This window comes from Nannizzia gypsea, genomic scaffold, assembly GCF_000150975.2.
Source record: "Nannizzia gypsea CBS 118893 supercont1.1 genomic scaffold, whole genome shotgun sequence".
NCBI classification, from domain to species: domain Eukaryota; kingdom Fungi; phylum Ascomycota; class Eurotiomycetes; order Onygenales; family Arthrodermataceae; genus Nannizzia; species Nannizzia gypsea.
In genome coordinates, this window is record NW_003345201.1 from 5,250,204 (window position 1) to 5,273,347 (window position 23,144).

At 48.3% G+C, this 23,144-nt stretch overlaps 10 protein-coding genes across 10 annotated transcripts; 4 read left to right on the forward strand and 6 right to left on the reverse strand.

Annotated features, from left to right (window-relative positions):
* Positions 1-485: 485 nt before the first annotated feature.
* On the forward strand, positions 486-1,887 carry MGYG_01941 (cell division control protein 10; the record flags this gene model as incomplete). The annotated part of the gene is made up of 6 exons (XM_003177832.1): positions 486-612; positions 714-842; positions 920-1,001; positions 1,068-1,205; positions 1,264-1,477; positions 1,555-1,887. 6 exons carry the CDS (start codon positions 486-488, stop codon positions 1,885-1,887), a joined length of 1,023 nt encoding a protein of 340 aa, XP_003177880.1.
* A 416-nt stretch (positions 1,888-2,303) lies between these two features.
* MGYG_01942 (calcium-translocating P-type ATPase) lies at positions 2,304-3,261 on the reverse strand (the record flags this gene model as incomplete). The annotated part of the gene is made up of 4 exons (XM_003177833.1): positions 3,148-3,261; positions 2,962-3,072; positions 2,669-2,871; positions 2,304-2,573 (listed from the first exon to the last, which is right to left on the reverse strand). The coding sequence occupies exons 1-4, from the start codon at positions 3,158-3,160 to the stop codon at positions 2,304-2,306; spliced, it is 597 nt and encodes a 198-aa protein (XP_003177881.1). The 5' UTR covers positions 3,161-3,261.
* A 246-nt stretch (positions 3,262-3,507) lies between these two features.
* MGYG_01943 (hypothetical protein) lies at positions 3,508-5,530 on the reverse strand (the record flags this gene model as incomplete). Its single annotated transcript, XM_003177834.1, has 7 exons — positions 3,508-3,764; positions 3,831-3,937; positions 3,990-4,269; positions 4,330-4,765; positions 4,824-5,228; positions 5,306-5,442; positions 5,500-5,530. The coding sequence occupies 7 exons, from the start codon at positions 5,528-5,530 to the stop codon at positions 3,508-3,510; spliced, it is 1,653 nt and encodes a 550-aa protein (XP_003177882.1).
* Positions 5,531-6,186: 656 nt separating this feature from the next.
* On the reverse strand, positions 6,187-7,214 carry MGYG_01944 (hypothetical protein; the record flags this gene model as incomplete). The annotated part of the gene is made up of 4 exons (XM_003177835.1): positions 6,187-6,616; positions 6,675-6,805; positions 7,013-7,047; positions 7,142-7,214. 4 exons carry the CDS (start codon positions 7,212-7,214, stop codon positions 6,187-6,189), a joined length of 669 nt encoding a protein of 222 aa, XP_003177883.1.
* A 3,183-nt stretch (positions 7,215-10,397) lies between these two features.
* On the forward strand, positions 10,398-10,709 carry MGYG_01945 (hypothetical protein; the record flags this gene model as incomplete). The annotated part of the gene is made up of 1 exon (XM_003177836.1): positions 10,398-10,709. One exon carries the CDS (start codon positions 10,398-10,400, stop codon positions 10,707-10,709), a length of 312 nt encoding a protein of 103 aa, XP_003177884.1.
* A 784-nt stretch (positions 10,710-11,493) lies between these two features.
* Positions 11,494-11,858, reverse strand: MGYG_01946 (hypothetical protein; the record flags this gene model as incomplete). The annotated part of the gene is made up of 2 exons (XM_003177837.1): positions 11,494-11,613; positions 11,787-11,858. 2 exons carry the CDS (start codon positions 11,856-11,858, stop codon positions 11,494-11,496), a joined length of 192 nt encoding a protein of 63 aa, XP_003177885.1.
* Positions 11,859-14,622: 2,764 nt separating this feature from the next.
* Positions 14,623-16,841, reverse strand: MGYG_01947 (glycerol-3-phosphate dehydrogenase; the record flags this gene model as incomplete). The annotated part of the gene is made up of 3 exons (XM_003177838.1): positions 14,623-15,902; positions 15,983-16,242; positions 16,315-16,841. 3 exons carry the CDS (start codon positions 16,839-16,841, stop codon positions 14,623-14,625), a joined length of 2,067 nt encoding a protein of 688 aa, XP_003177886.1.
* Positions 16,842-17,646: 805 nt separating this feature from the next.
* On the forward strand, positions 17,647-19,416 carry MGYG_01948 (3-hydroxyphenylacetate 6 hydroxylase; the record flags this gene model as incomplete). The annotated part of the gene is made up of 4 exons (XM_003177839.1): positions 17,647-18,003; positions 18,057-18,814; positions 18,900-19,018; positions 19,097-19,416. The coding sequence occupies 4 exons, from the start codon at positions 17,647-17,649 to the stop codon at positions 19,414-19,416; spliced, it is 1,554 nt and encodes a 517-aa protein (XP_003177887.1).
* Positions 19,417-19,827: 411 nt separating this feature from the next.
* MGYG_01949 (hypothetical protein) lies at positions 19,828-20,379 on the reverse strand (the record flags this gene model as incomplete). The annotated part of the gene is made up of 3 exons (XM_003177840.1): positions 19,828-19,976; positions 20,038-20,097; positions 20,160-20,379. 3 exons carry the CDS (start codon positions 20,377-20,379, stop codon positions 19,828-19,830), a joined length of 429 nt encoding a protein of 142 aa, XP_003177888.1.
* Positions 20,380-20,812: 433 nt separating this feature from the next.
* On the forward strand, positions 20,813-22,728 carry MGYG_01950 (shugoshin C terminal domain-containing protein; the record flags this gene model as incomplete). Its single annotated transcript, XM_003177841.1, has 3 exons — positions 20,813-20,861; positions 20,932-21,891; positions 21,956-22,728. 3 exons carry the CDS (start codon positions 20,813-20,815, stop codon positions 22,726-22,728), a joined length of 1,782 nt encoding a protein of 593 aa, XP_003177889.1.
* Positions 22,729-23,144: the final 416 nt, after the last annotated feature.

Sequence of the window (23,144 nt, forward strand, 5' to 3'; positions counted from 1 at the left end):
GGTAGCTGTGGATCGCGTCTTCTCTACCAACTTCAACTTCAATTCCAATTTCAGCTCCGGCTCCAGCTCCAGCTTCGACGTCGACTTTCTTCCATCGTCACCAAGAGGAAAACGGAAAAAAAGTCACGAAAAGCAAGAAAACCGCTGATTGGCCCGTGTCACCACGCTAGTCCCAACATCGCCTAGCGCGCAACTTGCCCCTGACGTCCCGGTACAAAAAAACCAACGAGACAAAAAGTTCGCTTTTAGCTTCGCGCGCAAACGATCATCTCCTGGCTCTGGCAATAGCGACCCAAGAAAGGGGGCTGCAAAAGTTCAACGTCTTCTTCCTCTTCTCTCCTCTTGCTTCTACTTCTACGTCTTCCTTCCAACCGCCTTCTCCGACAGCTGCAGCAGAGCTAAGAGACTCGTCAATCGCTTGTCGTACCCTTCCTCTCCGTCGGTAGATAACATCGAGACCGTTTCACCCATAATAAACAGCAACGATGGCCGCCGCTGCGTCTCCCACCGACACCGTCTTCCCCAGAAGCCATGTCGGTTTCGACAGCATCACCTCGCAGATCGAGAAGAAGCTGCTGAAGCGTGGCTTTCAATTTAACGTCATCTGCGTTGGTACGTTCGTTGTCATATCACTGCTCTATAAGCCGTTTTACCCCCTGTTTCTCTGAGATGGATCCAGGTCTAACGCATACATTCTTGTCTCATAAACACAGGCCAGACCGGCTTAGGAAAATCGACCTTGATCAACACCATCTTCGCCTCTCACCTCATTGACTCCAAGGGACGTCTAGCACCTGACGAGCCTGTCCGCTCAACCACGGAGATTCAGACTGTGTCACACAGTACGTTGTTCCGATACGGCGCATCCGCAACCCCCCCTTTTTTTCACTTTTCAATCATATCTGATCGTACTTGATAGTCATCGAGGAAAATGGTGTACGCCTGAGATTGAACATTGTTGATACCCCTGGATACGGAGACCAAGTCAACAATGACAGATGGTATGTCGAGCGAGGCGTTCAGGTTACCCCTGGATAGAATGTTGCGGGGGCTAATTAATTTCACAGCTGGGACCCCATCGTCAAGTACATCAAAGACCAGCACTCCGCCTACCTGCGCAAGGAGCTTACTGCTCAGCGTGAACGATATATCCAGGACACCAGAATCCACTGCTGTCTCTTCTTCATCCAGCCATCTGGACATGCGTAAGTTTAAAGAAAAGGAACAATACTTCTAGCATATTTTACTAATTTGTTATTGCAGGCTAAAACCAATTGATATCGTCGTTCTCAAGAAACTGTCTGATGTTGTCAACGTTGTGCCTGTTATTGCCAAGTCCGACTCCCTCACCCTGGAGGAGCGTCTCGCTTTCAAGGAAAGAATCAAGGAGGAATTTACCTTCCACAACCTTAAGATGTATCCTTATGACAACGATGAGCTCGATGACGAAGAACGTGCTGTAAATGCGCAGATCAAGGTAAATTTTGCTAATCCCTCATATAACCAATTTCAGCCATTGCGATATCTCAACTAAGCATCATCATCATCATCTAGGACATCATTCCATTTGCTGTTGTTGGCAGTGAGAAGTCCATTATCGTCGACGGAAAGCAGGTCCGCGGCCGTCAGAACCGCTGGGGTGTGATAAACGTTGAAAACGAGAACCACTGCGAATTCGTCTACCTCCGCAACTTCCTCACCCGCACCCACCTCCAAGACTTGATCGAAACTACCAGCCAGATACACTATGAGACTTTCCGCGCTAAGCAGCTTCTTGCTCTGAAGGAGAGCAGTGCAACCGGCCACTCTGGAAGTCGACCAATTAGCCCTGCTGCCGACCGGGAACTGAGCCGCAACTCCCAAAGAGTTACCATGAATGGCAACTAAGGCCTTTTATGTTTTTGCTATTACCCAAACTCTTCCCCTTCTTGAGGGTTTCAAGTTAACGTGGAACATGATACCCAACCCACTTAATCTTCCATGGGCCATAGTTAACGGGCTCGGACGAGTCCCCGCGACGCCAACATTGATGCCCGTTACTCTTTATTATCTTACTATTTTTGTTATTCCGTATTTCTCATTTTGAAATTACTTTTTAATATCCTTATCTGCGTTCCGTTAGCCAGTCGAAAGTGCTTCAAGAACACTGTAGCCAATCTCATATCCATTTTAGAAGAGACGCCATCCTCCGGGCTTGTGTCTAAAGTGTAGTGTCTATATCAGTCTTATTTTCCATTCAGGGGCTATTAGCTACCAGTTCCAAGGCTGTAGCTTATGTCCAAAGAAGAAAAGGTATCCCAAAACTACTGCGAGCCAAATTTCCCGCCATCTACCACCCAGTCTCTCAGCTCAACGTATGCGGCCTCAAGCTCATCGTTGACAACAATTTTGTCGTGCGCACCGGGTTCCTTCGAGTATTCCAACTCCACTCGGGCCTGGGCCAGTCGCTTTTGCAGACTGTCCTCTGACTCAGTGCCGCGACCACGCAGGCGTTTTTCCAATTCTTCAATGGATGGAGGAGCAAGGAAAAGGAACCTTGCATTGAGATCAGTCCGTTTCACTTGTTTAACACCCTACACAGAGAAGATTTTCGCACAAACGGTTAGAACCCAAATAACCCAACATGCAGCTTGTTTCCTTTTTGCTTGACCCATTATTCACTGCTTACCTCCATCTCAATGTCCAGGACGCATATTCTTCCCTGGTCCGCAACACGTTTCACGGCAGCGATGCTGGTTCCGTAATGGTTGCCGCCAAACTGGGCATGCTCAATGAATCCTCCTTCATCGACGAGCTTCAGGAAAGCTTCTTTGTTGGTGAAGTTGTATTCTCTGCCATCTTCCTCGCCCGGTCTTGGGCCACGAGTGGTGTCTGTATACTCCCAGGAACAAGCAACGCATTAGCCAAAAGCTATCCACCGCAACGCACCGCTTTTTCTCCTTTGCGGCGGGGGGTACTGACGAGATACGGAGAAGCCGAATTTGTCTGGGTATTCGGCGAAGAGGCGTTTAAGCAGGGTTGATTTGCCTGTGCCTGAAGGCCCAGATATCACGACGGGTCGTGGACCTTGAGCTGATGCAGCAGGGAGCCGTTAGCAAACCATCGCCAAAAAAGGAGATTACGCCGTACGCAAGGCTTGCAATTTACCTGTGGAAGCCATGCGCGCAACGCCGTGGCTGTATGCAAATGGATGAAATAAAGAGCGAGATGAGGGCCTGCACCTGACTAACGGTGTATCACAGTTCAACAGTGCTCCGCCGCCCCTCCTCATATAAAATGTCATCCTCCCTCTCCTTGGCGCGCAAAGTTGCATGAATAAGAAACAAAGTTCCATTTAAAATGTTGTAGCTAGATATCCAATGACTAAGCACGCCGCCGCTGCTTGATACACGTAGTGGTTTTCATATCTTGTTTGAACTCCCTGATATCGGGGAGATAAAAGAAACAAAGGGAGGTTAAAAGAAGTATAGAGAAGGGGGAGAGTATTCTAACGCATACGTAACTCGGTCATGATGCAGTCTTGTCTAAGGAGTTCTCGTTTCCAGGCTCCGGCAGCTTTCCCTCTGCGCGCGCTTCTTGCTCAAGGAAATTCGACCATAGCTCAGCTAGAGACTCTTTCCGTGTGTCTGTATTAGTACCGAAGTACCCTGTTGCTAGAGAGGGCGAGCTAGGGGTTTTGAACATGGACGGTGACCGTGGAGCTCTAAGGCTGTTATAACCCCCTGAGGCACCAGGTCGAGCAAGACCAGCTTGCTCCCGTTGTTCTGTGATAGCAGTGTTAGCTAAAATGTAAAAGAATTAGCTGGAGTTAGCAGGCAGTGAGTACTTACCATCGTTCCACCCTAGGAGAGCAGCAATAAGTTGCAGTATCTGGAACTTCTTAGGGTCCGACCGATCAAGCGAGAGGAAATGCAAAAAGTGGTTCGTAACAAGATGCCTATCAACAGTCAGTGAGAGGTAGTATTGAGACAGCAAGAGCTTCAACATACCTATCCACGTTATCTTCAGGCTTTCCTTTCTTCAAAAACCGTAAAGCCTTTGTGAGATGCTCGTTCAATGTAACGGCTTCATGTCTAAGCTTCCCTATGAGCAGGTTCTTCTCCTTGACCTCCTTCTCAAACGGCAGGGCTTTTTCAAGGCTCTTTTGCGTTTCTTCCCGGGCAGCATCAGCCTCGGCAGCACGCTTCTCTGCTTCGTCCAGTTTCTTTCGAACCTCCTCTACTTGTGCATTGGTACTCTCCACCAGTTCTCGTAGCTCTTGCTTTCGAGCTACATGAGACAGTCAGTAAGCTGTTGTAGAGATTGATCTGAGAAGGATAATATTCATACCGGCTTGGATTTCTTTTAACGCTTTTTGGAGGCCTTCAACTGCCACTCCCTGAGAGTTATAATCGGATGTCACTTTCTCGTAATCCGTCCTGAGTGCCGACAGCTGTTCGTCCAAGTCTATAACTTTTTCTCCAAGGCTTTCCCGAATAGACCGCTCCTCCATGGCAATTATCTCCCAGCTATGCATTGCCTGCTTAGCTTCTTCAAATTCAGTTCGCAATTCTGATTCTTGCGTCAATAGCTCCTCTTTCTCCTTTACCCAATTCTGCTGGGCGAGGTTTATTCTATTTCGTAGACTGGAGAGCTCTTTTGACTGTTGCTCGCGTTCGCTTTCTAGAGACGATAGATTCGAAGACCTAGCCTCCAATTCAGCTCTCAGAGAGGCGTTTTCGCTTTCGTACTGCTCAATTTGGGTTCGCTTCTCAGTCAATTCTTCCTATTGTCCGGGTTAGCCACGCACGATAACTATCAGCATAGTATGGAGTGAGACGTACGGCGTCAGCCTTCAACCTCTCGCCCAGTTGAGATTTGATTGTATTCACTCTCCCTAATAAGCTGTGGAACTGCGACTCAGCCTGTTCTTTCTGGCTTTCTGAGACTCGGAGCCTTTCTTGCATGGTTTCCATTTCCTCATCGTGCTTGCTTTGTATCTCCTCAAGGGAACGGCGCATCTCGATGACCTCTTCCCGAAGAGAGTCTCGATCCCGCACAAGGACATCAAATCTATCGTCAGCGCCTCGGTCACCCACTTCATTCTTCATTGGGATGGTATCCGATTCTGGTTTATTTGCGTTCGAGTGCGACGTTCGGTCTTGGGTTGAGAGATTCTGAAGGCTCTCCGTAATTGACGTCGATGGTTCAGCCTCTTGTGATCCGTTCACCGTAGCACTATCAGAGTCCTGTAATGATGACCAAAAATCTTCAGTATTTCTTAACCCAGACAAGGTGTCATATCAACGTAGCGGGTATGTGATACCATGTCCACTTGTTCGTCATGCTGCTCATCCTTTTTAGTATCCGCGGGGTTCGCGCCAGTATTCCCATCCTTCTCGCTCTGCGCTCCGGCCTTTCCACCTTTCTTCTTCTTGTTCTTCTTCGATTTGCTTTCGGCCACTATACAAGGGAGATCGTTAGATCGTTGATAGGGCTAAGAAATGCGGCGCGACTGACCTTGGCCGGCGGGCGCTGAATTGACAGGCATTTGTTTGACTATTAAGATGTTTTACCCGGCAATCGGAGGCTGGAGTTGAAACAGCATCTAGGATCAGTGTTAATTGGACGTTTGGTGCGAACCAACCGTTGGAGGTTGAGGAATACGTTGTTGCTACTTTGTATATTTTAAACTGGTTAGCAAGTCTTGCGTCAGCAACCAACTCACTAGTTACTTAACTAGCAAAGATCGTTACATCAAACATGGTATCTATAACCATGAGTTTAAAACTATTTATTGATTTGGTAGTTACGCAGCCAGCAGGATCGGCTGTATTTTGGGTAGGCGTACCTTTTGTCTCACTTGTCCGAACACTGCAAGCTTTTTGATTCGACCTGGGGCATGTTTCTCGCCTATTTAGCGCCAAGGGCGTGTTTTGTCACCGAGATTGTCTTATTACTTTATTATAGTAGCATTATACCGATTAACACGGTAGTTTTCTTTCTATATTCATCATCTGATCTAGACATGAAAAGTACTAAGAGCGTAGGGTCCGGAAGCTATTTCAAGAGCAATGAATAGGCTCTGTTGTCACGCAAGGAGTTCGGCCCGGCCTTGTAGGATTGCTGCAGCATCAATCCTGTGCGGGAGATATACTCTCACCGGCCGTCGAGGCTACCCCTGGAGCAACTGTAAACCAAAATGTATCACATAAAGTCATCTAAAAAGTCTTCCCCTCGATCCTGGTTGTTACTTTGCTGAACGCTCTCTGGGCTCATGAGATCGTCGTAGGCGTGTTCCTTCTGCCACCGTAGCTCTTCCCTTTCTTTGCGTTCCTTCTTATCCAGTGCCTTCTTCTCTTCCCTGGCCTTGCGTTCCTCTTTTCTACACTGTGCCAGGTACTCTTCCTTCTCGGCCCTGAGGTCGGGGAACTTTTCAACCCGAGTCTTGTTCAGCCGATTGACAATGGGATTCTGTCTTTGAGGTACAAAGACCTTGCGTGTGAGCTTGGGGTTGTGGAAGGAGACCTGGCCCGTGGCCATAGCCGCGGTCTTGTGTAAGTTAGACCATGGAGTGTATATCACAGTCACATTGTCCTTTTTGTTGCCTGCTTTCGTCAATCGATGCTGCCACCAGCTGGACACCTAGAGGTAAGGAAGAAGAGGGAAAGAAAAAGGTGCAGCGGCTGTTGAACGTGCCTTCGATAGAATTTGCCTTGGTCAGCTGTGCGCAGTCCTCGAGCAGCTCCTGGGGTATATTTTCCCAGCTTTCGCCTTTCCGGAGTCGAAGGTAGACGTGGGCACTTGACAGATTGTCGACATGAAACTAGAGGGACCAAAGGCAAAAGACAAGTCAGCAATCCATGGCCCAATTCTGAGAGCTGAGAGCTGAGAAATTGGAGTTGGGTGGGGAGGGAGGGGAGAGTATCCAACACACCCTAGGGAGTAGGAAGATGAGGCAAGATAGCAACACCGAGTAAGCCGCGGGAACGGGAAAAACCTGACAGAGGAGCAGGATGCGTAGTTACCAGACGTCATTCTCAAGGCCATGCTTGATCAGATCTTCGTCTAAGGTGTTTTAGAGACCAACTGTTAGTTAGTGAGCGAGCAGCCTCTCGGCTTATCGAGAGAAGGAATGAAGGAGGGACTCTGGCTGGCTAACTTTCAACCTTGTCTTTGCCAACATATATGAACGCTGCAGGAGTCACCGTATTTGACGTAAAGTAGTACACCATCTTGCTGCAGGGCGAGGGCCGGATCAGAGTCCGGAGAGGCCAGCGTCGTCTGTTACTTCGTCCTCCTCGCCTCTCTGTCGTTTCCCACCTCTAGGTGTTTGTTATCCTTGCGCCCTTCTCGCAGGTTGAGCTTATCTCGTGATCAACACTTAATCACGCCAAGGGCCAGAGGGCTATCAAAATAAGGTTCTCTCGACGATAACTAGCACGTGACTTATTTGTCATCCAGCCTAACAAGAACTTCCCTTTCAGGGACGCTGGAAGCTTAAAAGCGCCAACTCGACAACGTCCGCAAGAACATCCGCGGACGAGGATGTTAAGCAGCCAGTGAGAAGACGCGGAATAAGAGGGAGAGGACGAGGGAGAGCGGGAGAGACGAGGGACCCTGAAAGAAAAGAAATTATGGGCACTGCGAGAACGCCGATTTACGAAAACAAAAGAAAAGAAAGACAGACGATATTCTAATCTTCATTTTTGCAATTCTTTTATTTACTACGGAGTATTAACCAGTTAGCTAAGGCTCCATCTGGAGTCATGGAGTATGCTTATAACAGCTGCGGACTAATATTTTACGCTCTGGCCAATAGCAACGGTTCCGCCGTCGCTAAAGTGTTGGAATATTGGGGGTGAAGGAAAACGACCAAATAAGACCAGCCTGTGCCTGTCAATAGCAAGCAGACGCCTCGGCAAACGGGCGCAATGTGTTGATCTGTGGTCGCCGTTGTTGGTATTCCAACCATCCTACGGAGTATCCCCTCTCTTCCTCTCTTCTTGTCGACCCCCCCACCGTCTATGTCCGTACTTATCTGCGGACCAGGGTATCAGGCTGTGGGGTGCATAACCAACCGATATATACAAACACTTTGCGGACGTTGAGAAGGATGATCCCAAGGGATTGATAATTGATGATTGATGAGACAACAACGCCTGCTCAGGCTCAACAGATCAGAGGCGGTGTCACAGATATATATGAGAGGATGCATGCGAGAACCCGTACTCTGACCGACAGGATGTAGTTGACTCTGTCCTAGCGGCGGCAGATCAGACGGGAAAGGAAAAAGAAAGCAACGACAGGAAGAAGGGAGACAGCGCGAGAGAGACGTGCAAAAAGAAAAGAGAGAAATAGGCTCCTGTGCACGAACAGGGGTTTTCGGATTTAAGCCGTTATCGCTTTATCCACGTATAGAACTAACATATATCAAAGTGCCCCCATACTGTGGTAGCGCTCCACGAGCTGCATGGAGCGTTTGTCGGTCCAGATTACCGTCCAAGCCCTCCACAGGAAACCCTGCTCCTTTGCCGCATGCATGCCAATGGCTTTTGCTTTCTCCCTCCTTTCCGAGCAATCAATCTGAGTTTTAACGCCGCTCCAAGGGGTTGCTGCGCCATCAACCCAGCCGGATCCTGACAATACCCGACCATTGGACTGAATATCCTGGTCGCTGGCGGTTCCCGACGTGCGGCACCTGTGCAATAGGGACGTCTTCCTCGCTGATCATGCAGGTGTGCCTTTTTTTATCCTCCTACCGTTCCTTTTTCTTTCGATTTTTTTTTTTTTTTCAATTTTTGATATCGGTGTCTACGGAGTACATTAGATACGTGAATCTCTTTTTCTTTTTACTCTTTTTTTTACGTTAATTTTTTGTTTTCGTACGGCGCTTTTTACCTTCCAACCTCCGGGACTTCCATCCGCTCTTATAATGGTTCTCCAGTTGGGATGAAAACCTCTCTTAGACTCTGCCCCACGCTGGGCCGCTACAATCCGGCTGCGATCCCAATGAAAATCATGACAAGGCACTGCTTAGAGAGGTAGCGGCGTAGCTGCAAAGATTTACGTGTTCAATCAACCTGAGTAGTTAGCCGCTGGTGATGCGGCTTACTACATGGAACTGACTCAGCAGAACCGTTGAGCAAGATATCTATCTCAAACAACGGGGGAGTGAAAGAGGAAGACGGAGAAGGCTTAATGAGAAGAAGGAGGCAAGGAGGCTCAAGTTGCGGCAGGCTTGACAACGCACACAGGAAAAATAGAGCACGCTTACTGAGTAGTAATCCAGCCAAGCAGGGGCGGGCCGCAGATTGAAGGGTGGATGTACATATATGCAAGCACGATGGAAAGGAAGAAAAAGGAACTAACCAACTAACTCATTAGGACTTGGGCTAGGGTTAAACTAGGTAAGATCTTGCTAGTTGTTTCTCCGATGGCAGAGAGAGACAGAGAGAGCGTGAGGCGGAGGCTAATATCTATCCCCGACTACAGGCCAGTGATGTACCCTTGCTCAATGCTAAGTATAACGCCGGTTCTAATCTAATGCATGGCAACACCACCTGGGCCACAGTCTTTCCCCTAACTACCTAGGCAGGGCACATCGCCAAATATACTTGGGTGATATACATACCTTCCTGGTATTAATGGCGGCTATGAGGCGTCCAGGCCCTGCTCATCGATGACCGGGGAGCTCGCCAGCATGACGCACGACCTGATGTCAAAGGCACGGCTTCCTGCTTAAAAAACTTGCTGCATGTCAGCCGTCAGCCTGTGCCGGCGGCTCCCCCCCTCCCGTTCCCCCGTTCCCCCACCGTCTAAGGATATCATTGGGCTCTGGGCTGACCACATGGTTAATCACTAAAACACAGACAACAAAAGCAGGATGGCTTGCTTAACGTCTTCCTATGGGCCTGTCCTCCCATCCCGGCTACATACTAGGGGGAGCAAACACGAGTCAAGCCTCACGGTCAACTACGGGTCACCACAGAAGCGTTGGTCACATCTCGTTGGTCGTACGCCTCTCCAGGGGTGTTTTGAGGGACCTGCACCTCCGCATAATCAGGAGAGCTATACTCTGTCTAGAGAGACGAAAGACGTTAAAATTTTTTCTCTGGACCCTGAAAAAAAAATAATAATAACAAATTCCCTATCCTACCTACCTGTCCATCGAGCCTCCTTCAACAATATAAATATATCGATCCGGACGGTCAAAGTTGAATTATTTTTTTCCTCCCATCATCAAGCAAGGAACCCAAAGCACATTGACACACTACCATCTCCATTCCAATACACACATAACAAAGCAACGCAGCACAAAAACGCAAGCCAGCTATCGCTCTCAACATCTAGCAGCATTTTCCAACTTCTCTGCTATTACTTCTACTCAAGCTTCTTTTCCCTCTACTTCCATCACCATGGCCAACAGCCCCAATACCACTAGCCCTGAGGCCGTCAGACGTGCTCTGGAGTCCGCCAGAAACAGCGACAGCGGCCAGGTTGACCCAAGAGCAAATGCCGTCCTGGAGGCCGCCATCAACGAGCTCTGGAGAAGAATACAAACCCAGCCAGACTCCTATGTTCTCAGCCGAGATGAGTTCTCTTTGTTCAACTACTTCCGGGACCGATTCAGAAACTCCCCTGTTGCTCAGCATGCTGTTGAGCGCTTCTGGAACAACTTCAGGGGCAACCCATCTGAGATTGACGGCTACCTGCAGCGCCGTGCATGAATAGGGAGACTTATTGCCTGACTCTCAGAAAAGCCCTATAAGGCAGCCGGCTGCCATTCGGGCTTTTTCTATGCTACCTACCGTCGACCAACCAAACCAAACCAAAGAAAAATCCCATCAAGGAATTTGGGGGGGGGAGGGAGAGAGGAAGCCCAGGAGTGGAGTACTATAAGCGAGAGAACGATTTCTATTAGACACAACCGCTCATCGATCGATCGACTTTGCCATGATATGATACCTAATTCACCTCCCCCTTTTTTTCTTGTTGCGCTCGTCATCAAAAGAAAGGGAGCTTTTCCGGTATTCACCACACATTTCCCGGTCTGCCTCTTCGTTTTTTCCTTTCTGTCTAGGGTTTCATCGTCATTATTTCCTTTTGGTTCAGTTATCTCTTGTTTCTTTATTTCCTTTCTAATATTCCTATTGCTACCCTTTAATGTCTGATTGTTTTTTTTTTTCCTTTGCTTTTCGGATTTTTGTGTCTGTCTCCATTGCTAGACAATGACTTTAGCGGGATAAGGGGGCAAAAACCAAGGAAGGGAGCTTCGGAGCTTATTGGACTGAATTCTTCTATAACTCTCTGGTTTGATGCTTTTTGTCAAAGGGTCTGTCTGTCTGTCTTTTTTTTTCTCTTTTCACACACACACGTTCTCTCTGGAAGAAGACATGTACCATTAGAATAGAATACTATTGTTCACACTCAAGCGCCGCTTCCAACACAAATATGTTTACAAAGCAAAAAGAAATGACAACTGGAGAAAAGCCTAGTGAAGCCCTTGCTGACTCAGGGTTGGTGAGCCTCAAACTCCCCCTTCTTCTGCTTCTCTTCTGCTTCTTCTTCTTCTTCGGCCTTTTCTCGCCTGCCTTGCTGTTCTTCTTGCTCAAGCTCAAGCGTTGTGATTGCCTACGAACAACCAAATTAGGCAATTGGACATCGAGCTCGAGTTAAAAAAAGGGCCCAGCAGAGGCGGAGACAGAGGGAGAGGAGAGGATCGGTCAGTAAACTCAAGAACCAAGAAAAGAAAAGAAAAGTATAAGAAGGAAAATAAGAAGAAAAAACGAATATTAAAAAGTTACTAAGTCAGTGGTTAACTTTTGGTCGGTGGAAATAGACGCTTTTGCCGGGATGGGCTCTTTATTTATCCCCATTTGGAGTATGGGTGTATAGCCGATATGTGGCTGGTTACATCTGAAATTGAGGAAAGCTTAATGGAGTAAAGCAGGAAACCTTCCCGCGTGGCTCATCCCGCGCTTCGATAGGGAGAGACGGGAAGGTGAAGGCTTTTTTCTCCGATGGTTGATGGTGGTTGTGATGGTGGTTGTGATGGTGGTTGTGATTGTGGTTGTGGTTGTGGTGGTTGAAGGTGACTTTCGTATCACGAGTGAGATCGGCTAACCAGTCAACTGTAACTAACTACCTGATCCCAGGACTGGTCCGTGTTTATCAGGGTTACTCTGCTTCTTGAGAAAGGACATACTCGGAAGTTAGGCTATGTAGACGGGGTTTTGAGTCAGGAGGTCGGGGAGCCCAGATAGCGAGATAGCGATCATAACGGCAGTTTTAAAATAAGGAGACCAACTCTCCAGAGTCGTCGACATGGCATCAGAGGTCAAGTTCGTTATTGGTGGCTGCAGGCTAGATCCTTGCTTCAGGCGCTTCCAGGCAGCAACAGCAGAGGAACATCGGCATTTCTGATTGTGGAAATCCCTCCTGTCTCCAACATCCAACCAACGGCTGCCTGACAGCGAAGAAGTAGGTGAGTTACTTTGTGTGAAAGTGGATAAATCTGGATCGCTATCATGTAGCCTTGCATATATAATGCGAGTATGCCAGTAAGTTAAGGAGACAAGGAGGCAGCAGGCGTCATCTCAGCATAGAGTTAGAGCCAAGGGAGGGAAAGCTTGCCCATAACTGCCCAGGTAGGAAAATGGAAGACGCTCTGTGGTCGATATCAGACTGCGCCAGGGCGGAGTAGCTAGTTAGGGGATGGGGATGGGGAGAGAGAAAGGGAGGGGGGTGTCAGTTTGCCAGCTACTTAGCTAGCAAGAGTGGTCGTTAGTTATAAGAGCGAAGCAAGGAGGTTGAGTTTGCAGCTGCTCTCCGTTAAGTTAGTTAAGGGGCCAGGGAGGGAAAAAGGATAAAAAACAAGACTTCACTAAGACGTGGACTATTAATATACCGTCCAGGGAGCAGCCAGGACGGACGAGACGGAGGGACGAGGAGGCTTCGACGACGTGAGCCAGAGGCAACACTTATCGGCGGGTATCTGGCTATATCCGAGCTGTAGTTAAGGATGGCCTGGGCTTGCTCTCGGAGGAGTAGCTAGTTAGCCAGTTGGTTAACCCGTCGTCGAAGGACAATAAGACGTTGTCTATATAGCCAAGTCAGTGTGGCATCGACTCCGCACAGGGCTAACAAACGACAGCTAAACGAGGATGTTTATCTGTTAGCTAAACTAGTGAGGTAGCTCTTTTATGTAGCATCTCCGCGCTTCGCTGTAGTTACTGGCTGGCTGGCAGGTCATCTCAGGGTGCTCATGTACGTAGCAAACCGACTAGTTACCACCCGCCAGCCAACGTCAGGCATGAACACACCCGGAACATAAGGGAAAAAAACAGAGTTGACCAGGGATGCCCGTTAATAAGATTTCTTTTCTTTTCTTTTCTCAGCGAGTGAGTGGCCCTCCCTCTCGCTGTCTGGTAACCCGACTCAGCTCGACTTCCCCCAAAGTTATCGAGCCTGGTGTCTGTATGCACCAACCGTGTGATCAACAGAAACCCGGCAGTCAGGTTCGACCAGGCGGATTTAAAATCCAGGCAGACCACTGGAAGGACAGGGAAATACCTCCGCAAGGGGTTGTACCGCTGGTTTAGGTTGAACACGTTGGGGCGGACGCCCTGGGCTTGCATGTTGTTGCTCTCGCTCGCTCATGTTAGACGCTGATCCCCATGCACGGCGAGGCGACAGAGAGTTCGACGGACGGACGGACGGGTGAGGAAGGAAAGGGAGGAAAAGCCATTGTCCTACCTGCGGGAGAGGCTCACTGCAGCTGTTGTTCGTTTCTTCGTGCCCAGATGTGAGGCATCATGGAGCGGTAGAGACGGGGATATCATAAAAGGTACCTAAGGTGTATAACGAATTAGCTGACCTGCTATGAATAGCCTATCTAACTGAGTTGACTAACTAACTTGGTTAACAAAGTGCAAAACTTAGAATTTATCCCGTAGAACCCTCTTTTTGCTTTTCGCCCGCTTCGTAAAAGAGTGCAACAGATATGCAGAGCGCACAGTCAGGCAGAGACAGACGGCTACCTGTAAACTCTCTCTGTCTCGCTGTCTCTACGGAACTATGTGCCTCGCCTGTGTTGGGGCTTCCAAGTGGCAGAGAGGATGACCCCGTCAGTAAGCAAATAACTTTGTTTAACTACTCGGTCGAATAGATGCGTCATCTGATGGTGGAGTTACGAGAGCGAGGCCACGAGGAAAACGAGAAGACAGTGATGCCGATGTGACGGATGGAAGATAGAGCATGTTTCGTGCATACATATGCGAGTGTCCTCTGCATAACCTAGCTGGCTGGCTGGCTGGCCGTGGGAGGATGCGAGGGAAGATGGAAGAAGCGAGATGAAGCTTTGATAGGTCGAAGCGACCTAAACGAAATACATGGTATTAAAAAAAGTGATAGAAAAGTCTATAGAGGTGATATACTGCAGTCAGAGACCAAAGGAGATTTAAAAAAAAATGGGAGGGAGTGAGAGTGTGAGGGAAGAAGAAATATACTATGATGGCATGGACGTGTGTCAAATAACCGTCAGGCGGACAGGCAGCCAGGGGGTGTAGGATTGAGAATTGAGCAGAATCCACGACAAGACTGAACAGGTCATAAGGGGCGAAAAAAGAGAGAGATGCTCCTTTAAAACTTTCTGGCTTCCACGTCCTTCCTGGAGATCCCGAGCCGCCTCTTGTCAAGACCCATGGACATCAGGAACTTTACGGAATCGTCCCATTCCGTCTGTTTTCGCCTTGCGTCCCACTTAAGCTCTTCAGCCATGAGATCGATGACGACGGGAAGCGTCTCCAGGGCGGCTTGGGCGTTTAGGAAGGCCAGTCTTGTTCGTCGAGCCAGCACGTCGACCGCGGTCTGGGCGTATTCGCGGCGCACAGCATATCGGACCTCACCATCGATGAACGGGTAGAGGGGTGAGAGACGCACGCCTCTCAGCGGGAAGCGCGTGTCAGTAGCATTTGATAAGGCGGCCACTTCCCACGCTCGATCACCGTAGGATTGAGTAAGGTGTTTAGCTACGTCAGTTGCGAGGCCAAAGTGCTGGATAAGGTTGATAAAGAGCGTCTTCGAGTATCCATGGGCGCCCATCAGTCGAACTTTGTGTGTCTGGCAAGTTCCATCTAGCACGGCGCTGCCACTGTACGAGAGGACGCCGCTGGTGTTGGGGTTTGAGAGAGGCTTCCCCGGCTGAAGGTTGAACTGCTTGATGGCTTCGTCAACTGCCTCCTCGGCCATTTGCCGGTAGGTGGTCCATTTACCACCAGCGCAGGTTAGTAGGCCAGAGTTCGAAACGGAGATCAAATGGTTGCGCACGAGAGACTCGGTATTTTTGGCCTTGGGGTCTCGGACTAAGGGCCGGATTCCAGACCACGCTGCCAGGACGTCATCACGCTGGACGTTGATGTCGGGTGCCAGGTATCCTCGGATCTCACTGAGAATCCAGTTGATGTCCTCTTCAGATGGAATAGGGTCCTTAGTGATCTCAGTCGGGCTGTCTGTGGTGCCTGCAATGGTGTTCCCTTGCCAAGGCAGGAAGAAGATAACCCGACCATCTGACGTTGAAGGGTCTATCAGTCCCATCTTTGCAGGGCTGTAGTACCCTGGAAGGATGATATGTACCCCAGAACTTGGTGCCACGATCTCATTGATGCCCGGATCGTCAAGCTTCCTGATTGAATCGGTGAATGGACCCGTAGCATTGATGATACTTTTGGCCCGGATCGTGAACTCGCCTTCCTTCTCCCCATTCCTCTCTGCGATCAAGTCTTTGACTTTGGCCCCGTTAAGTTTGCCATTGGCATCCTTCGTCAACCCTGTCACTTCCATGTGATTGACGACAGTACATCCGTATAGCGCTGCAGTCATGGCCAATGACACGTTCATACGAGAGTCATTATGCGCTCCATCTGTAAAATGTTGTTCCTAGTAAGTAATCTAACCGCAACAAAGATTCTATTAAAAGAAAAAGGTCATTGGACACACGAACCATAGTAAACCAGGGCTCCGAAAAGGTTATCTTTCCGAAGCATGGGAAATGCATCTAAGGCTTTACTTCGGGGCAAGAAGTACGAGCTTTCAATACCTTCCGAGCCAGCAAGGAAGTCGTAGCATTTCGTACCAGCCCAAAAATAGGGCACCTGCCACCACTTCTGCACAGGCACCATGATGGGCAGCCACATGGACAGATGGGGGGCAGTGTGAAGGAAGTATTTTCTCTCTCGTAAAGCCTCCTTCACCAATGCGTATCTTCACCGTTTGAAAAAAAGTTCTTCGGTCAGTCATGGACGGAGAAGAAAACAAAGGTGGGGGGGAGCATACTGGTTGTAGTCCATTTCCCAAACTGCCTTCTCCAGGTAGCGGACACCTCCGTGAACGAGCTTTGTACTCTTGCTACTTGTGCCAGCGCTGAAGTCATCACGCTCGACCAGAGCAACACGGAGGCCCCGTGTTGCAGCATCGAGAGCAATTCCAGACCCAGTAGCCCCTCCGCCGATAACCAGAATATCATACACATTATCATCTTCCTTTCCCTTTTCGGAGCTCTCGGTTGAACTCTGCGATTGTCCTTGCGCTGACTCAACAACGTCCTTCAGGGCCTTTATAGGCAGAACAGCAGCAGAATGCTTTCTCAAGTCATTGATCTGCTCGTCTCGCGACTTGATCAGGGGAAATTGAGGCGGCTGAAGTTTTCCATCGCGAGTAGTGGGCGGAGGAACGGCGGCTGGATCGGAACCGGGGAGGTTGCGCGGTCGATATGAGATGTAGAGAAGACCTCCACCACCAACCACAGCTCCTGCAGTATAGAGAAGAGGCTTCAAAATTCGCCGTCTCTGATTGAATGACATGATAGAGCTAATTGAGAGGTATCAAACAGTTAGCATATGGTTGGCCAGCTTTCCCCGATGGATTGGTCTCCGGAAGTGCCAGGAAACATTAGATAACACAGTCGAGACACTCACCTTTCCTTGCCTTTTGCTTTTCCAGCTTATTTGAAGAGCGAGATCAGAGCTCTTTTGTTTTAAAGCAATTGAGGAGGAGAAACAGTGTGCTTCCAGAAATTTGGGACGACGGACCCTTGTGGAGCAGGCGATCACGACACAACCCGACCTTGTATTTGCGACGGACACAGGCTGGAACCGGCTGCAGATTCTGACTCGAGAATCTGTTTATTTATTTTTGATTATATATACACAGCTCTGAAACGCAGCGATGCATTGGCTGTCGGGAGGCTGTCTCATCTTGTCGCCGCTCGCCGCATCTACGTCAATCTTCCTGTGAGCAACCAAGAAGCAGACCAAGAAGCTTCCTCCCGGCCGGCATGTGCTCCGGAAGACGGAAGTGCCGACGATGACAGCCGCGCGGTACCAGGACATATATTAATCCGATAGCCGAGGTGCGGCTGGACGCAAGGCGGAACGCTTCCGTGCTAAGCGCCGCTCCAAGAGGAGGAACGTGCTCGAGGCAGACACCCATATTAAGCGCGGGGTTTCCCCCCTATATTTTATTATTAGAAGCCCAGCTGGGGGTAAAATAAAAAAAATTCATTTTTTTGTTGAGAAAGGGGAATGATCAGTTGAAAAGGGGTGGTTTGCGCTGCATTTATCCTTCGTCGAAAGTTGCTCCCTCGTTGGAGCTGTATAACTCTTCAAAATGGTGTTCGTGAAGATGTTCTCGAATTTGGTCAACTACCCAGTCGAATCTTTGATCATTTTGTCTTGTGTGCTCTCCACCGTTTACATTCTCAGCAATGAGTTTAGGCGGTACATGGCCCGCATTAAGGGTTTCAAAGGCCCACCAGGCCTTCTCATGATTGGAAATCTCGAGCAAATCCAGGAGAATGCGGCAGAACAATATCGGCAATGGTCTGGAGAGTATGGACCTGTGTACCAGATCCAGTTGGGCAATATCCCTATTATCGTGGTCAATACTGCGGCTTCTGCAAAGGCGCTGTTCAGCCAGAACTCCCAAGCATTAAGTTCGCGACCTGAGTTCTATACATTCCATAAGGTGAGTTTGGCAGCTTCTCATTTTTTAATATCGCTACTGATAAATTGGGGTAGGTGGTGTCAAATACTGCTGGTACAACAATTGGGACTTCTCCTTACAGTGATTCCCTTAAAAGGCGAAGAAAGGGAGCCGCTTCTGCTCTCAACAAGCCATCTGTTCAGTCATATGTTGGCCACTTGGATCTCGAGACTAAGGATTTCGTCTCTGAACTTCTCAAATATGGACATGCGGGAAATACCGCCATTGATCCCATGCCCATGATCCAGCGACTGAGTCTTAGTCTTGCTCTTACCCTTAACTGGGGTGTTCGGATGGCATCGCAGGAGGAGGAACTCTTCAAGGAAATCACTCATGTCGAAGACGAAATTAGTCGGTTTAGGAGCACCACTGGAAACCTACAGGATTATATCCCTCTTCTACGCCTGAACCCTTTCAACTTTGGGTCCAAGAAAGCCGCAGAAATGCGGGATCGCCGTGACAAATACTTGCAGCACCTAAATGCCGGCCTTGAGGAGAGGATGGCTAAGAATGAACATCAGCCATGCATCCAAGCCAATATTATGCTTGACGAGGAAATTAAATTGAATAAAGAGGAGCTTACTTCCATTAGCTTGACCATGCTTTCTGGAGGACTGGATACTCTGACGACATTGATGGCTTGGAGTATTGCTCTCTTTTCGCAAAGGCCTGATATCCAGGATAAGGCTGCAGAGGCTATTAAAGAGTTTTACTCTCGAGATCAGCCATTATGTGATGCAATGGACGACCAAAAGTGTGAATATATTGTTGCGTTGGGCAAAGAGTGTCTTAGGTATTTATCCTTCCTCTACTCTGTTTTACGTCATTTTAGATATACAGGAAAGGGGCCTGGAGAGAAAGCTAACTTTACTCTACAGATATTTCACAGTCCTTCGCCTTGCACTTCCGCGAACTTCGATCAAGGATATCACCTACGATGACAAAGTTATCCCCAAAGGAACTGTCTTTTTCCTTAATGCATGGGCATGTAATATGGGTCAGTTCACTCGATATATTTCCTTCCCTAATTGTGCTCGGTCCCCGTTTGTAAATGCTAACTCTTTTACCTTTAAAGACCCTTATGTATGGACTGATCCAGAAGTGTTCCGGCCCGAGCGCTGGATCGAAAAACCAGACGCACCGCTATTCACATATGGTCTTGGCTATCGCATGTGCGCTGGGTCATTGCTGGCTAACCGCGAGATTTATCTCATCCTAATTTGCATGCTAAACAGCTTCAGAATTACGTCAGACGAAAAGATCAACACCCATCCAATCCACGGAAATTCTGATCCAACGAGCTTGGTTGCCATCCCTAATAAATACAAAGTGAGATTTACACCGAAAAACAAAACTGCACTTGACGAGGCCATTTCTAGCTTCTCTTCAAAATAATATGATACAAGCATTTGGTATATGTGGCTTAGCCTGCTCTGACAAATTGTGTTATATATATCTCTACAAAATCATATAACTGGGTTACATTTTTTATTTTTCTTTGCAAGACAGTTCCACTTAGGTGACCACTTATTCTCCGATAGCTTCATAATGGGACGCAATATGATCAACATTATTGATGCTCCATCCATGATACGTAAACGGGTATCCATGATTCTATAATAACTCTTACCAGCCTGCCGAGGGCCCTTCAGAATGCCTCGGATCTAACACAACTCATCGGGTGGTATGTTTCATCGGATAAAACTGTTGCAATTCTTAATGCTCACATTATTTTGACATGTTCGAAATACTGAACAAGCCAGGCACCTTTGAAGGATGGGCTTATAGCAGCTTCATTATTATAGCCTATCGCTTAGTCCCTTGGGCTTGCTGTTCCAGGAGTATTCTTACAAGGGGAACCGGAAGGGAGTCCTTGACATTATCCTCCTCCTTGGCACCCTCTTGTTGATTCGCATTAGACGGACTCTCCTGATTTTTGGCTTGAGGAAGGCCGCCTAATCCAACTCAGCATACAAATACAGGTATATTGGGTACAGAGTGGGTAAGCCAACTTACTCGCAGCCATATTAATGACTTTAAGTACACTGTCAAAGTTTGCCATTATGCAAGCGACAGCTAAAAATAACGGCCGCGGTTAACGCTTTGAAAATGGAATGAATAATATGGATGGCTCTTACCTTCTGCTCCATTTTGTAACGTTGCAAGTTTTGCTTCCAATGCCTCTAACTGTGTTGTCAGAGCATTGCTAATATCCCGTAACTGTTGGATATCTTCTAACTCCGCTCGCTTTGCAGCTACCAGTGCAGCTAAACTCGAGGATTGACTGCCAGGGCGTGACGATAAAGTGCCCGCAGCGGAAGAGGGGAATATTGCAGTTGCACGCTTATTGTAAGACATCAGGTTTATGGTAGCGATAACAGTTCATATGAATAGCAAAGAATTGCCCACATATCCGTCACAGAGCCCTGGAAACGTAGGGATACTCCCTAAAATCGCGAAGTCTTGATGCATCACCTCTAGAAACATGCCTCCCTCAGGTTTAAAAAGATATATCACGTGATTATCCTAATAATACATAATCAGTGTCGTTTTCTTATGTAATGAGCCAAACGGGAGACTAACTGTAAATGGATAAACATAAACAGTGTCAAGCCAAGACCTCCGACCTTTGGCTCAAGCAAACACAAGTGCTGATTTTATTTCTCACTGAAAACAAGACACGACTCGATACAGTTATCTGATAGGGGACCCTTAATATTCTATACTTACACATTTTGACCCGAGACGCACTGTCCGTATTGCTGGGCTACCACGACGGCCTCGATCAGTCATGGCTCGATTGAACGATCTACCGACAACTTTGGACTCCGTCGAGTCCTGTATGTCCCCCTGGTCGTCCACGATTCAACAGAATCATAGAAAATTAGCTACTAACAGGCCATGCAATAGTAAAACGGCGATTTATCAGACAAAACCGTGAGATTGCCCGAGCAAATTCAGTACAGTCCATTCGCATAAGAACCCTTGAGGCGGAGGTATCGCATCTCCTAGCCGAAAATATCACACTGCGAGAAGGGATTATCTCCGCAAATAACGAGCTTGAACAATATCGGTCAGGGACGCACTTTGAAAAGCGCATAAATTCTCTGCGAGAAAGATTTGAATCCGGCTTAGGGGAATTGTCGGCTCTCGTTAAGAATCTCAACAAGTTACCATCCCAGTTTTGTGAAAATAGTGCACCTGCTTTGAAGGGGGACCCACCGGAAAAGGAAGAGGAAACAAAACGAATTACGCCTAGAAACCGCTTGCGACTATCTGAAGACAACGCCCTGTTAGACGATGGCAGCTATATGCCCGCAATTCCCGAAGATAGAGCATATGCTCCAGAAGTCAACGAAGAGGCAGAGGAAGAAGAGGAAAGGCCGCAGAGAGACGATGTCGTTGAAGAATTTCGACCTATAGATAACGTTGAGGTACCGGAAACGGGGTCCGAAGTTGATGCCCGTACAAGGGACCAGGAGGAGCCGCATCTGCCATGCGCTACAAACGAGAACTCAGTAGCAGATGTCTTACGGAAAGTCCGACCAATAAATACCCGGCCAAAACGAAGAGATAGTTCTCTGGTTCAGACTTTGATATCAAAGAAAGATGTTGATACCGACAGTGATGTAGCAGTTCTTACGGTTGCTGGTTCTAAACGGAAACTTGAGGCCCAGGACTTTGAAAACCTTCCACAGGCTAAGCAACAAAAAGATGAATTCCAATACACCTTGACGAAGAAGGCCCCAAACAAACTACCCGACGACATTGGAACCGGTGCTGAAAACGAACCGGGGGTCATGTCTGTGAGCAAGGAGGGTATCAGGAGTTGCACGGGACCGGCAAAGTCTCGAAAGGCTCTTGAACCTAGTAAGTATATCCCTATTACAGGTCTATCCGGTTTCTTCAGACTTGAACTGACCCGATGTGGTAGAAAACGTGAATTTAAATCCAAAGTCAACAATGAAAAAGGTGGCTCATGATAACTTGGCTTCTGAGAAACGAAAGGCCTCTGGACGGAGAAAAACCGAGGGAGGCCGCAATCCTCGTCGCAGGGCTTCTGATCTCCTGACAAATGCGAAAACTGAGGTTATTGTTAGCGAGGATGCGCCTCCTTTAAATAAACCCATCGAGATCACTCTGGATGACCAGAGCCAAGATACTGTACCCTCGGAGATATTTATTGACAGTACGGATGGCCACGACAACCATTTGTATTCTGAATTTCAATCAACAAGCACCATAGAAGGGCAAGCTCAGCGATCAAGGCCTTCGAGACGCTCGCGTGGGCCAGTAAACTATGCTGAGCCTAGTCTAAGAGGCAAGATGAGACGCCCTACTGAAGACCTGGTGGATGCGGTAGCAGACCATACAATCAAGCGGCTTTCGAGGTCATATAACGACCATATTGACGCAATTGAGACTGGATTACCTGCTAAGTCGAGTATCGCAAAAAATGTGACCAAAATGGATGACCGAGATGGCTGCGAGGATAAGGATCTTGAAGAAGTGATCGAGGAGAGCAGCTACTCTAGCGAAAATGATACAGATACGGATGGGACATGGTCTAATCGGGGCCAAAGAGCTAGATCTATGAGAGCACCCACCCCAGACCCAACTACCAGGCCAGTGAGACATTCTCGCAGGAATTCGTCACACCCGAATTACAGGCTGGAAACGAATCCGATGGCACATATACCAGCATAGCCTGCTGCGGATAAGGCATTGTTGGGGAAACCCAGAATTTTGGTGTGGTCAAAGCCAGAGTGTTGCAGTCTAATCTAAACCATGTATATACGAAGCACTGCCATGCATATTTTAATGTGAACTTGAGACCAACAGGACTGGGACATATTAGCTCCAATTACAACTCTTCTTATCCTTGAGTAGTCGACCTTCATATGTCTGGAGGGGAGGTCCATATTTGTATAGGTTATGCTCGCTTGAAGCTCTCTCGGCTTTGGGAAATCACGGTCTTCGTCTTCGCTTATCCCAGCCCTCGCGTCATTCGCACAGCAGTCTCAAGTCATTCTACCGCCGGCCCCCCTGTCCTGCATGGACACCCATGCACCTTGAAGGGCGTCGGCTGGAAACATACGATGCTTGACACGGGAGTAATCGCT